The sequence below is a fragment of the Lepidochelys olivacea genome (genome assembly GCF_965140295.1).
Source record: "Lepidochelys olivacea isolate rLepOli2 genome assembly, chromosome: 1".
In the NCBI taxonomy this organism is placed as follows: domain Eukaryota; kingdom Metazoa; phylum Chordata; order Testudines; family Cheloniidae; genus Lepidochelys; species Lepidochelys olivacea.
Genome location: NC_140411.1, coordinates 167167874 through 167181457, shown reverse-complemented (window position 1 = coordinate 167181457; position 13584 = coordinate 167167874). Strand labels below are relative to the sequence as shown.

Here is a 13584-nt window from a genome sequence, read left to right as displayed (position 1 = left end):
GATTTAGATAGTTAAGTCCTATTTTTAAAAGTGCCTTAGAAGCCTAAGTCCCATTGACTTTCAATGAAATTTACACTCCTAAGTGCTTACGTCACTTTTGAAAATGGGACATAGCTGTACAAGTTGCTAGGGCTTTGCAACACTGAGTGGAGCGACACTTTAAATACTTTCCAAATCTGGGCCAGAGTCTCTCCTGTTCAAAGAACAAATTTCTACTGCACACTCAGCATCTCTCTCTGTGATTAGAAAGCCCATTGACAACAATGGTAGCACGGCAAGGGAAAGAGGAACTACAGAGCATCTCGGAGAGGCCAGTTTTCCCTGTATGATTTGAAGCTCAGGATATGGCCAGGAATGCTACAGAAGTGTCATACGTTAGGACTATGGTGCACAGGCAGAGCTGTGCTGTTAGCATTGAGCACAGAAATGATGCACTAGTATATTTTCTCTTTCACAAACACCAAACTCACACAAGGACTGATCTTGCAATGTGCTGTTCAGTTCAAATTCCTTTTGATATTGATGGGAGTTGAGAGTTCTCAGCACTTCACAATATCAGGCCTACAATAGTTAAATGTAAAATTCTGAGGACAAGGGAAAAACAATCAGAGACATTGTACCAGGCCCAGCCTGGGTGCAAGAAGTGATGGATTTATTAAGGACTTCAGGGAAGGTTTGATTGACTCTCCCTTCCTGTGACTCCAACCTTTTTAGTCAGGGGGTGCAGAGGCAACATCTCTTCTCTCCACTCGGCAGCTTGGAAATACGCAAATACCATACAGAGTATACCATGTAAATACGCTAGAAGGAGGAAGATAGAAGCAATAATGTATTTTCTCTGTAATTACATGTGATTTATGCTACCTAAGTGCCTAATTGCCACTGTAAGATTCTACATAGTTAAACGATTAACACTTACAGTAAATCAGTACTGTATGTCAGGGTCTGCTCCAAGACATCGCACATGTAAGAGAGAACACAGTTCAGACACATGAGGATGGGAGGTCTGAAAAATCAGTCATATTAGAAAGGGGTTAGACTTTAAAAGTGAAACAAGACACAAAATGAACTAATTTGGATCCAACTCTCCACTTGGGAGCTTCCATGTTTATGAACCTGAGCAGTGGGGGATTAAGCCCTAATTGGGTCTTGTTTAACTCCATCAACTACAGGTTTTCCAGTCTAGTAGGTTTTATAGATATCACTTCTTTAAATAGTTGAACGGTTATTGTTTGTAACTTATTACCCTTCTGTGAAAAATGTTTGAACCTTCCTTCATTAAAGCTCCAATTCAGCGAGGTATTTAACCAGGTGCCTATCTGTAAGCAATGATGTCCATGGAACTACTCACATGCTTAAAGATAGGCAGTTATTTAAGTACCTTGCTGAACTGTGGGCCCCAGTGTTGTAGGATGGAATTTCCAAAGGGGCCTAAAGGAGATAAGCACCCAATCCCACTGAAATTGTAATGGGATTTACACACCTAATTTCCTTAGACTATATTGAAAATCCTAATTGTAATACTTACACAGTATAGATGTTTGTGAATTAAATACTGCATATTAAATACTTGTTTTCATATGTTTCATTAAGAAAATTGTTTTAAATACAAACATTGATTTGGGAAACAATTTTAGATGTATTAGTAAAATCACATTCTTTAGTTATGTCAGAGCCTGATCCCACCCTCTTTAGGCACTTGGAACAACCTGGTTTCTTCCTTAGCTGACTGGGGTTTTGGTTCCCACAGAAAGAAAGCAGACAGGGATAGATGACAAGGATTTCAAGCCAGCAGAAAGCAAACCAGGTGAAGTTTTGAACAGTATCCTTCTGTTCCCTGTATCCTGTCTACTCTCCATAAAGAGAGAAGTACTTTGATTTATACAGGCTACTGTTATTGCAGGTGTTCTAGGAACTTGGCCACAGTACTTCAGTTAGGCACATTTATTACCTCTTGGATTTCTATAATTAATCATTCATTCCTTTCTAAGAACAAAGAATAGAAGTTTAGCATCTAGCTGCCCCTGTCTTCCCTCTCTCTCTAGTCTCTCTGCCAGTACATTCGGCCTGTTTGTTCTCTTTCATTCCTGTTCTTCCTGTTGCATTCTGTCCATTCAATGGGGAAAGAGTGAAACCGGATGGCTGGATTCAGTGCAGGGAAATGACTTCAGAGCTACCTTTGTTTTTCCCCCTCATTTCTTTGAACACACTTGGCCATGTATCACTATGAAAGGGCTTGTTTTAACAGTTTGGAACATCCAATAAGCAAAGCTGTTTCAGCCAGAATCACTCACATCTTTTCGGGCTGACTGAGACTCTGAGTTAAACTGCCAATTTTTTGCAACAAAACTGACCGTGACATTGGGCATTGTGTTCTAAATTAGCCACAGCCTTCCAAGCAAATTGTCCCTTTTTATTGTATCAGTGTAAGCCTCTACAGCATTTGGCTTAGGCTACTGACTTAAGAGAGACTCAACACGTATTTTTCTAGTGAGGAGCAATTTTTATTTCCAATTATGTTGAAGTTAAAGTGAACATTTTATTGTCTAGTTTAAACTTGTTTGTTTATGAAGAAAAAGGAACTGCCACCTTTATTTTTTATTCATTTTATTTTTCTTTCTGCAAAATTGCCTTGTCATATTGGATTTCAGTAGAAGAAAGAGAAAGTAGATTCCTATGTATATTATTGGACTATGTTAAGACATTTTATATTAGGAGAATGTAGTTAATTGTTGCAGGAGTAAAATATTCTTGCTTTAAAGTTTCTATTTGTGTGGGTTTTGAATCTACTGATGCCTGTGGCAAAATAAAAAATGCTCTCAGTATAAGTATTTGGTTTTCAAATAGCCATATTTAAAATAAAAACCAATAACTGATGTGATCTAATCAGGAAATAATTTTCAGCTGATTCATTGGATTACTACTGTGTTCATATAAATGCGTCTTGAAAACGGAATGTTAATCTGAAACTTCATGTAAAAAAAATCAAATTTGCTAAATACTAGCTATGGGATTTGAAGAACCTGTTTGCTGGAAAATACAATCTATTCTGTGAACATTCAAAACTCAGTCCTCTTGCTATCAAAAGCTGTATGTTAGTCTGTTGCTCATCTGCAACATATTGCTCTGATCAAAGAAGGGAAATAACCGGCTTCTGCTTTACTAACTACATGCATTTTGTCTGAATAATTAGCATGCCTCAGATCTTCTTCTGGTGCCTTTTCATAATCTTGGATTCCCTCCCAGACAATGAAAGGTAGGTTGACTTATACAGTATATGTATTTTATATTAATATGTACACAAACCCAGAAACACACCCTACAGTATGTCTTGGTGGGAGTTGGTGTGAACAAAAGGTAGCATTAGGCTGTTGTGCAACAGTTCTGTCCCGTCACAGAACCCTTACACAGGTTGCCTATGGCTGTTATAGATGGTGAACATGATTCTACTCTCACTTACACAGGTGAGATTCAGGAGTAACTTCACTGAAGTCAGTGGAGTTCACCACTACAAACCACTCAAATCTACTAGCTGTTTCTCACACTCCATCCCCCACCCAAATCCTTCAACTGTTCTCCCCTCTGCCCCTCACCACATTCCCTTAACCTGTTCACCTGACTGGTGGTGGCAGCAGCAGGCGGGGAAAGGGAAGTCCCAAAAGAAGAAGTTGCACCACCAACAGTAGCTTTACAGCTGTCTTCCCTTCCCCATCAGAAGTGAGACTGGGGGCAGGGGAGCCCCAGAAATCCTTTCCTCTCTCACATCACAATCACCATAGGTTGTCCTAATCCTGAAAGATGTTCTGATCAGACTGAACAAGAAGAGAGAACAAGATGACATCACCACCTTCATCAAGTTCAACATCGTATGCAACACCTGTGATGTAAATATGAGGTTCCTGTTATTACCCCATTTCTTATGTGTCATTTCCCCTATTTCCCATCTTTTTCTGCTTGCATTCTGTCTAATAGGAGTCTAGCTTAGCCAGGCACAACAAATCCACCCTTGCACCTATAAACAATTCTGATAAAGGTTGACCAAGTGCTACGATTGTGATTTCCAGCAGCTACACTGGAACTGTGAGAGAGTCAGAGAAAGGAATTGCATTTTCTTTTCTGCTGTTTCTCTCTCTCTTCCCCCCTTGGTTTTGTTTTATTTAGTCTTAAAAGGACGAGGATTGAATTTCAGAAATTGAACCGCTCTTGAGTTTTAAAATGTTTTTTTCATGGAAAAAACCTATCAGAGAGTCTTTCCTATTAAAGAAGTCTAAGCAGTAATTCAACAGCTTTGAGACTGGTGTGTTACACTGAATTACTATCAACATTATCTTTCCAAAGAAGAGAAAGGAGAATGGGATGTGTGTGTGTGTGTGTGCATGCCGGTATAGTATCTAGCACAGTAGGATCCTGACATGATTTGGACCTTGCGGCTCTACTGCAATACAAATAATCATCAATAATAAATCATTGGAGAAAGGAAAAATTAGAAACATGAAGAGGAGGAGGAAGGGGATGAAGAAACTTGTGTACATTCTAAATGTTCTCCCTCCCTAACTTCAATTGGTACAAGCAGAAAAAGGATTTAATTTCTGCCCCATTCTTGACAATGGCTTCTCTGGTCAGAGAATCAGATGGGAAGAGAGGAGGAGTTGGTTACAAAACAGGGCCACTGATTCTCTGTTCCTCCATTGATGGGCTTGGTGTAGCAACTGTAAGGGAGCAGGGCAGCAGTAAAGGTAGCTTTAAGCCATTGTTGCACTCCTTGTATCATTGGGATAGCTGAGGGCCTGCCCAGCCCTGGCGCATGTTCGCCTAGGGGCTGCTCTAACTTACGTTCTGGCTGAAATGGCCTCCTGTGGGACATCTGCCCAAGTGAGAATAGCTGGAGTGTGGTGCATTCTAGTCACACACCCTTCCCTGATATGCTCCCTATGGCAGGGCTTGGGAGAGGGCTGGCACAGAGCTTTTTCAGTATGACTATTTCCATCCTCTTCATATTACCAGAACAGGAAAAGAGATATTAACTCCTATGGAGTTTAAAGTGGTCATTTCTACAAGCATCACAAAGTGTGGGCTTTAATCAATCCACCTTATAGAAATGATCCTAGGGGAAGAGTCACCATAGTTTCAGTTCTTTGAGTACATGGACTCTTAGTCAATATCCTGACATGTTTTCTGACTGTGTCCAAAGCAGGTCCATCAATTTCATGGCCAGTTCATCCAACAAAAGACTAACACCATGAATTTCAGAGGCAGAAGCCTCTTTGATACCTTCTTCCAATCCTTTCTAGAGTGTACAAAGCTTCTTGGTTTTATCCAGTATATGAAGTTAAGTTGATGTACACATTTTTGTAAGAAGTACTGGGGTAATGTGGAGAATATTTCTATTTTCAAAATACTATTGAAAATCAGGTGCCCAATATATGCGTGTTTCAGATGTGCTTTCCCTGTGCATGTTCACAAAAAATGGCTGAGAGACTGGAGGCTCTATTAATCAGTTTTCCCCTTTGAAACAAAAATATTTCCTCACAAGCAAGGCGAGAAGCAACAGCACTGGCGCAAAAACGTATGAAGTGCATTTTGCTGGAAATTATTTTACTTTGCACCTGAAAAGTATGCTGAGCAGACGGCCAACAGCGTGCCGTGTTTCACTTGGGTAATTTGAAATAGGGGCAGAAGTGATGTCCGCAGCTCTTTTTTTCCCCATAAGTATTTCAAGGATACATTTGGAGCTCTGTTATCTGTTCCACAAGCAACATTTGCTCTTTAGAAGTATTTTTATAAGCTACAGGGGAAAATTTTTGACGACAGGGAAATGATCCCAACCTGTCTTTCAGTAGTGTGGCAGAATTTTAGTAAGCGGTTCCTACAAGAACCCTTTAACACATCACTCTGTGTTCCATGTTTATCTTCCAAAAGCTATACCTACATAGGCTGGACTTCCACTTCATTACTAATTCTGATAGAAGCACAGACTCTCTTTGTCAGTAAACATATCCTTGACTTTGTGTACTTCTTTTCCCAGCACATAAGTTGTGCTCTTGCAGCTGTTCATTCTGCACCAGGAAAAAAAAATATATATATATATATATATACACACATATATATATATATATACACACACATATACACACACATACATATAAAGGGAACATTCATTGAGCCCACCGACTCATTTCCTATAGATTGATGAATAACTTTCAGAGAGTAATGAGTTTTTCCTCACTGATGATCTGGGCTGAATCTGAACAGGTGAACTAGAAATGAATGTCTTTAAAGCCTATTCTCAGTGAACACATTTTTTTAAAAAGTAGAACTGTTCTTCCATTGAATATTTCTTCTCATCAGACACACTGGCTTCCACTGCTTTTTTTTTTTCTCCCCCGTTCCATTCCTTTAACAGCATTAAGGGCTTGATCCCAAGTCCACAGAAATCAATGGAAAGACTCTCATTGAGTTCAGTGCACTACAGATCAAACTGTACTAGGGGAATATCTAGGTTCACCACATTACATTTAATTTTAGTTGAAAAGACAAAGAATTAATGTCATATTTTGTCCCAATTGTTGGTTACATTCATATTTCTTATATTAAAACCAATGAAAATTTACTATGATTCGTAGAATATGTGAAATCTACTTATCTATTTCTGTTTTTATGCAACTGTTAAACTGCTAGTCTTAAACTGTGGCTACAGAATGACCAGTATGCCATACAAAAAACTGTGAAGTATCACTAAGGTAACTGAGAACTTAGAGGCAGTTTGGCTGCTCAGTTGTCTATCTAATACATAGACAGGCTTTCCAGCTTGAAGAAGAGCTCTGTGTAGTTCAAAAGCTTGTCACTTTCATCAACAGACGATCCAATAAATATATTACTTCACCCACCTTGTCTCCCCAATATCCTAGGACAAAACACAGCTACAACAATGCATATTTAAGAAATACACAGACTCAAAGGAAAACATTAATTCAGTAAGTAGAGATGGGCCTGAGCAAAAATTCTGGATCTAAGAATTGAGAGGGGGTATTTTATCCACCATCCAAATTTTGCAGTTGGTCCCAACTCTCTGTTGTTGTTGTTTTGATTTGTTTTTTTTTGGGGGGGGGGGAGGGAGGGGAAGACAGCCCATCTCTAATAACAACAACAACAACTGGAGGAAGAGGGAATCCTGAAAGGCTTTTTAAAAGGAGCTATGGAAGCAAAGAAAAAGACAAACCAGACACTGCTTTATGTGCTCTGAAAGGGAGAGTCAGTTCAGAAATAAACTCTCTTTTCAATCCCTTGGCAGACATTCAAATTCTTGGAAGCAGTCAGAGCCTAGGAGGGGAACGGGGAGAAATATAGGGAGAAAACAGAGTGTCTCAAATAACAAAGGAAGGTGCCTGGCAAAGCAGAGGAGCCCGTGGGAGGGAAATGGGCTCCGGGATGGCAGCGCTCCTGGGCCGCAGAACTGCCGAGCAAACCTTGGCCAACAAGAAGAAGTTTATTGTAAGTGCAACTCTTCCTCCCCGCAGCAGGCGACAACCAATGAGAGCCCGTCTCTGCCCAGCTTTGCGCTCCCATTGGCTGCCCACTGCCATCCCTTTGCCCAAAGTGGGAGAAATGGATTTAAAGGGCCCCGGCTAGCTCATTCCCTTCCCCAGACCTGAGCGACAAGCTCCTCGCGGCAAATGGTTCCTACCCACCGTGGCCACCTTCGGTAAGGTGAGTCTAGTGCGAAGGCCAGCCCTGTGTTCGTGTTCACGCCTGCAGCTGCCCGTCAGGCCCTCCCCCAGCCCTCGCTATGAAGGTGTGCCGCCTCGTCTGAACGCAGCAGGAGGACCATGTTGAGGCAACAACGCCCAGGTGAGGTGCAGCTAGGGACAGCCCTGTATGAGCTGGTTGGCTACAGGCAGCCCTCCTCCACCTTGCTCCCTAAGCAAGTGCATGACAAGCCGGAGCCTGCTCCTGAGCAGCAGCAGCAGGGGCTGGGCAGTGCCAGAGGCGGCGGCGGCAAGACAGAGCAGAAAAAGGAGCAGCAGCAGCTGAGGCGGAAGATCAACAGCCGGGAGAGGAAGAGGATGCAGGACCTGAACCTGGCCATGGACGCGCTGCGGGAGGTGATCATGCCCTACTCGGCAGCCCACTGCCAGAGCTCCCCAGGCAGGAAGCTCTCCAAGATCGCCACGCTGCTCCTGGCCAGGAACTACATCCTCTTGCTGGGCAGCTCGCTGCAGGAGCTCAGGCGGATCATTGGGGAGATGAGCGGCTCCGGGCCCAGGCTGCTGCTGGCCGGGCTGCCCCTCTTCGCTGCGCCGGGCTCTGTGCTGCTCACCCCGGGGAACTTGAACCACCCGGACAGCCTGCGGTCCGCCAGCAAATACCTCTCGCTGTCCCTGGAGGAGCAGCAGTGCAGCCAGCTGCATTTGGCCGGAGGCGCCAGCCTGTGCACCTGCGCCATCTGCAAGTTCCCGCACTTCATCCCCTCCAGCCTCAGCCTAGCCGCCGTGCAGAGCCAGTTCTCCAAGTGATCGCAGGCGCGGGGCGGCGGGAGGAGGGGGCGCGGGGTGGGGTGCCAGGCCGGGGACTGCAAGCTTCGGGCTCCGGAGCGCTGGGGGGGGCGGCGGCGGGGGGGGGGGGTCGGTGCGCTCCGGGCAGCTGCGAGGAAGGCGGGCCCGGGCTCTTGGCTGCCCCTGGGGGAAGGGCCGCTGGGCGACGCTCTGCGGCGCGCCTGAAGGCGCGTGTTTGCAAGGGCCTGTTTTCAAAGCGGAACCCAGGCGGCAGAGCGAGCTCCCAGAGCCCCTCGGCGGGGAGAAGCCGCGCTGGGCTCCGCTCAGCCGCCATGGCCGAGCCACGCCCCTGAGCCGCGGGAGGCTCGCTTGGGGTGTGCCAGCCCTGGCCTCGCCGCCGCTATACCGGCGATGCCCCTGCAGGCGTTCCACAGGTGACAGGGGAGGAGAGGCCAGAATCCTTTGGCCACCCGAGTCGAAGATATGGAAAACAACGCCGAAAAGATCCGTTTAGCGGAGCATCTTCCACAACGCTTTATTTAGCTAGGAGAGTATCTAATCACTGTAGCTGGAACTGCACCCTGGCTTACTGAGCTAGCATTCAGGGTAATAAAGTAACCGGTCTTAAACAATATGTAGAATTAAAGGTATGTACTAGGCAGTGGTTTAAAGGAGACCGTACTTCTTCTGTGTAGTCATTTTCTCTTTCAGTAACCTAAGCAGAATCCAACTTGTTACCTACTCGCGATCATTTCGAATCCTAGAAATGTAGGACTGGAAGGGACCTCCATCTTTAGGAATCTGAATTTTTAGAACTGAAACAGGGTGGGTTTTTTTAAGTCTTGTGCGGGGGAGCAGCTTATTGTATTTCTAGATTGGTTTAACCACCAACATTTGAGTGTTGCTGGCAAACATAGTGCCACCTTGAACACAAATAAGTACCACAATTTACTAAAAAGGAGAGAATGCGTTCCTGACGATACGCATTACCCAGAGAAGATAATCCATTAACTCGATCTAATAGAGGAAAATAAGGTAGGACCACTATCTTAGGAAAGCAAAAGTTGCTCCCCCGCCCCATACTGTGTTAATCCACATGATGCTTTCAGAGGCAGCGTTATTACTGCAGATTTCTAAGAACAGACAAGGTCAATTCTGAAACACTTTGTTTTAAACAAAGGTTTTTGAAAAGTAAAGAAAGCAGAGTGTTTCTTCAGAGCCAGCCTGTACATTAGTTAAAAGACACTGCAAAGAACAGGAATCCTCACTAGTATACTAATACAAGTGAAATGTACATTTAAAAGCAATGTTTATGATGGGGTTTTTTCATGCACTTATTTCTGGGAATGGGTTTTCCTTGTTTTGTTGCTGTGTAGTTTATTTTAATGGCATATTTTAACTGTAGTGTTTTATCACTGTGTCACCCTTTTACTTGGAAATGTACAGTCATAATAAAAATCACAATTTCCCTGTATCCTGTCAGCGGTCTTGTTAATGACTGAACAAGATGGTCTTAGCCAGTTGACAATATTTACCTGGTTTCAGTTATTAATGATAAAATTTAACTGGATGTTCGGGGCATAAAATAACTAAGTAATGACCTGAAAAAAATGAGTAAGAATTTGTTCCTGCAAACAAAGATAGATCTGGATTCCCACTCATCTAAAGAAAATCCTAGAATCACAGAAATGGAGGGCTGGAAGGGAACTCCAGAAGTCATCGAGTCCAGCCCCCTACACCGAGGCAGGACCAAGTAAACCTAGCCCATTCCTGGCAGGCATTTGTCTAACCTGTTTTTAAAAAACCTCCAGTGATGGGGATTCCACAACCTCCCTTGAAAGCTTATTCTAGAGCTTAACTACCCTTATAGTTGGAAAGTGTTTCCTAATCTCTAACTTAAATCTCCCTTGCTGCAGATTAAACCCATTGCTTCTTGTTCTGCCTTCAGTGGATATGGAGACCAACTGATCAGTCCTCTCTCTAATAACTCTTTGAGGATGGTTATCAAGCTCTTTTCCCTGTCATCTTTTCTCAAGATTAAACATGCCCAATTTTTTTAACATTTCCTGATAGGTTTAGAAAACCTGACCTTTCATCATTTTTGTTGCTTTCTGCCAGACTCTAGCCAACTTGTGTGGCAGCCAGAATTCGATGCAGTACTACAGCTGAGGCCTCACCAGTGCCCTGTAGTGAGGGACAATTGCCTCCAGGGTCTTACATACAGCACTCCTGTTAATACGCCCCAGAATGCTATTGGCCTTTTTCACAACTGCATCACGTTGACTCATTCAATTTGTGATCCACTAAAACCCCAGATCCTCTTTCAGCAGTTCTACCACCTAACTAGCCAGTTATTCTCCATTTTGTAGTTGTGCATTTGATTTCCTTCCTAAGTGCAAAGTTCTTTATTGAATTTCATCTTGTTGAATTCAGACCAGTTCTCCAATTTGAATTCTAATCCTGTCCTAGACCCCATTTCATTAGTTTGCTTATGAGCATGTCATGTGGGACTAATTTGAAAGCCTTACTAAAAACAAGATAGATGTCTGTTGTTTCCCCCTACCTATTAGGCCAGTAAACCTGTCAAAGAAGGAAATTAGGCTGGCTTGGCAATGATTTGTTCTTTGACAAATCCCTGCTGGTTATGTCTTATAATCCTATTATTCGCTAGGTGCTTATAAATTAATTGTTTAACAAGAACAAATTATATCTTTCCAAGTATCAAAGTTAGGTAATTCCCCAGGTCCTCCTTGTTCCCCTTTTTAAAGATAAGAACTGTGTTTTCCCTTCTCCAGTCCTCTGGGACCTCATCCATCCTCCATGAGTTCTCAAAAATAATTGCTAAGGGTTCTGAGATTGCTTCAGCTTGTTCCTTCAGCACCCTTGGATGAATTTCATAAGGCCCTGCCTACTTGAATACATCTAAACTTATCTCAATATTCTTTAACCTGTTCTTTCCCTGTTTTGGTTTGTATTTCTTCCCTCTTGTTGTTCATATTAATTGTATTGGCTATCTGGTCACAATTAACCTTTTTAGTGAAGACTGAAGCAAAATAGGCATTAAACACCTCAACCTATTTGATGTCATTAGCCCTCCTCCCCTACTAAATAAAGGGCCTATGCTTTCCTTTGTCTTCCTCTCACTCCCAAAGTATTGAAAGGAGCTCTTCTTATTCCTTTTTATGTCCTTCGCTAGGTGTGACTAATTTTGTGCCTTAACCTTTCTGATTTTGTCCCTACATGTTTGCTCTGTTCTTTTCTACTCCTCCTTAGCAATTCATCCATGTTTCTACTTTTTATAGGATTCTTTTTTGATTTTCAGTTAATTAAAGAGCTCCTGATGGAGCCATATTGGCCTCTGACTATTCTTCCTATCTTTCCTTTGCATCGGGATAGTTTGCAGTTGTGCTTTTAATATTGTCTCTTTGAAACTGCCAGCTTGCTTGAACTCTTTATTTCCCCCCCCCCTTAGATTTTCTTCTCCTAGGACCCTACCTACCCAATTTCTGAGTTTGTTAAAGTCTGCTTTTTTGTTTTTGTTTTTTAAAGAGAGATTAGAGATCTCCTATAACAACAACATGGAAACACATTAGTCAATGTATCTTTCCAGTTATTGACAAAGCTATACCAATTAAAGCTGTGAGCACTTATGAAAAAGTGACTCAGCCATACCTAGTAAGTTATATCTAACTTGCCAGGCTTTAAGATGATTATTCCACAACTTGTGTGGTGGTAGTGTAAAGTCTGTATGTTTGGTGGCACTAACAATTGAAGAAGTGAAATGACTGCTAAGATATTCACTCACTGCCTAGAATCACTTACTGATATTAGGTGCACTACTGACCTGGATGTGACCACTACACCACTCAGAGTCTAGAGTTCTAGTCACATCACATTCAAAGTAATAAGTCTTCAGGCCTGATCTTGCAGTCATTACTCCAGTGGGAATTTGCATGAGTAAAGACTGCAGGATCAGATTATATGAAAATAAATAATTAAAAATATTTCTGTAAAGCCAAGCTTGCTATCTTTTTTGTAAATCTGTTTTTAATCACCTTTCTCCTGCTAAAAGCATTTCACAGTAGAATTTTACAAGCTGACTGTATTTCTTACTATGATGTTGCTATGGTTTTGACAGCAAAGTTGATGAGATAAGTAAAGCTTGCAAAATAAACCCCCACTATTTTACCCAAAATTTAGCAGATAACTATAATAATAATAGCAACACTATTTAGCTATTATATTGTGCTCTTTATCCAGAGGTCTCAAAGCACTCTACAAAAGAGGGAAAGTATAATTTTCCCCATTTTACAGGTTATTGATTATTGGTAAGAGAACGAAAGCTTTCATTCTGAAAGAAAATGCTGTAATATGATCAGTCGGGGTGATGGAAGTAGCTCACATTTTCATGGAAACACTAAGGATTGTGATGTTAGGCTATTGGTTAATCAGAGCATGCATTGGCTTTCTAAAAATCACATATCTGATCTTGGATAGGGCTATCCAGAAGTTTATTTGAGCTGTGACTGAAAACACTCCCACTCTATCTACTATTCTTTCCCTATGGGTTCACCTGACCAGGGTCTCAGACATTTGAAGTGAACAGCACCATTATCCAAAAAGATGAACACAGGCTAGCTGAAATAGGCCACATCATGGATAAGAAATGTATTCACCCCATGCAACTTCCTACAGAAATTGATAGCACTTTCTTAAAGTCCCTCTATATTTGCTCATTGGCAATAGAAATCAATAGCTTCCCTCTTTCCATAACTTGTATGCAAGAATGGATGACAGAGCCACAGCGTCCATTGTAGCCTCATGGCAGATTTTAGAAAATAAATTGGAATAAAGAAAGGAGAGGAATAGATTCTTCTAATTCACAGCATCAGCTAAACATGGTACAATCCTGTCCTTCTAGTGATGCTTTCCAAAAGATCTCCAAGACATGCACAATATTTGGTTTTAACCCTGAACAAATTAAAACCACGTGAAACAAAGCACGTGCATAGCTGTATAAACAAGGGGAATATTGGTCATAACACTCAGTTGTAAAACTCAAATGAACTTTAAAATTAACCACGTGGGTCTT

General features: G+C 42.2%; 1 protein-coding gene across 1 annotated transcript; it reads left to right on the top strand.

Annotated features, from left to right (window-relative positions):
- The first annotated feature begins 7512 nt into the window (after positions 1-7512).
- Positions 7513-8536, top strand: OLIG1 (oligodendrocyte transcription factor 1). Its single transcript, XM_084644835.1, has one exon. It carries the CDS (start codon positions 7827-7829, stop codon positions 8511-8513), a length of 687 nt encoding a protein of 228 aa, XP_084500961.1. The 5' UTR covers positions 7513-7826; the 3' UTR covers positions 8514-8536.
- The last annotated feature ends 5048 nt before the right edge of the window (positions 8537-13584 follow it).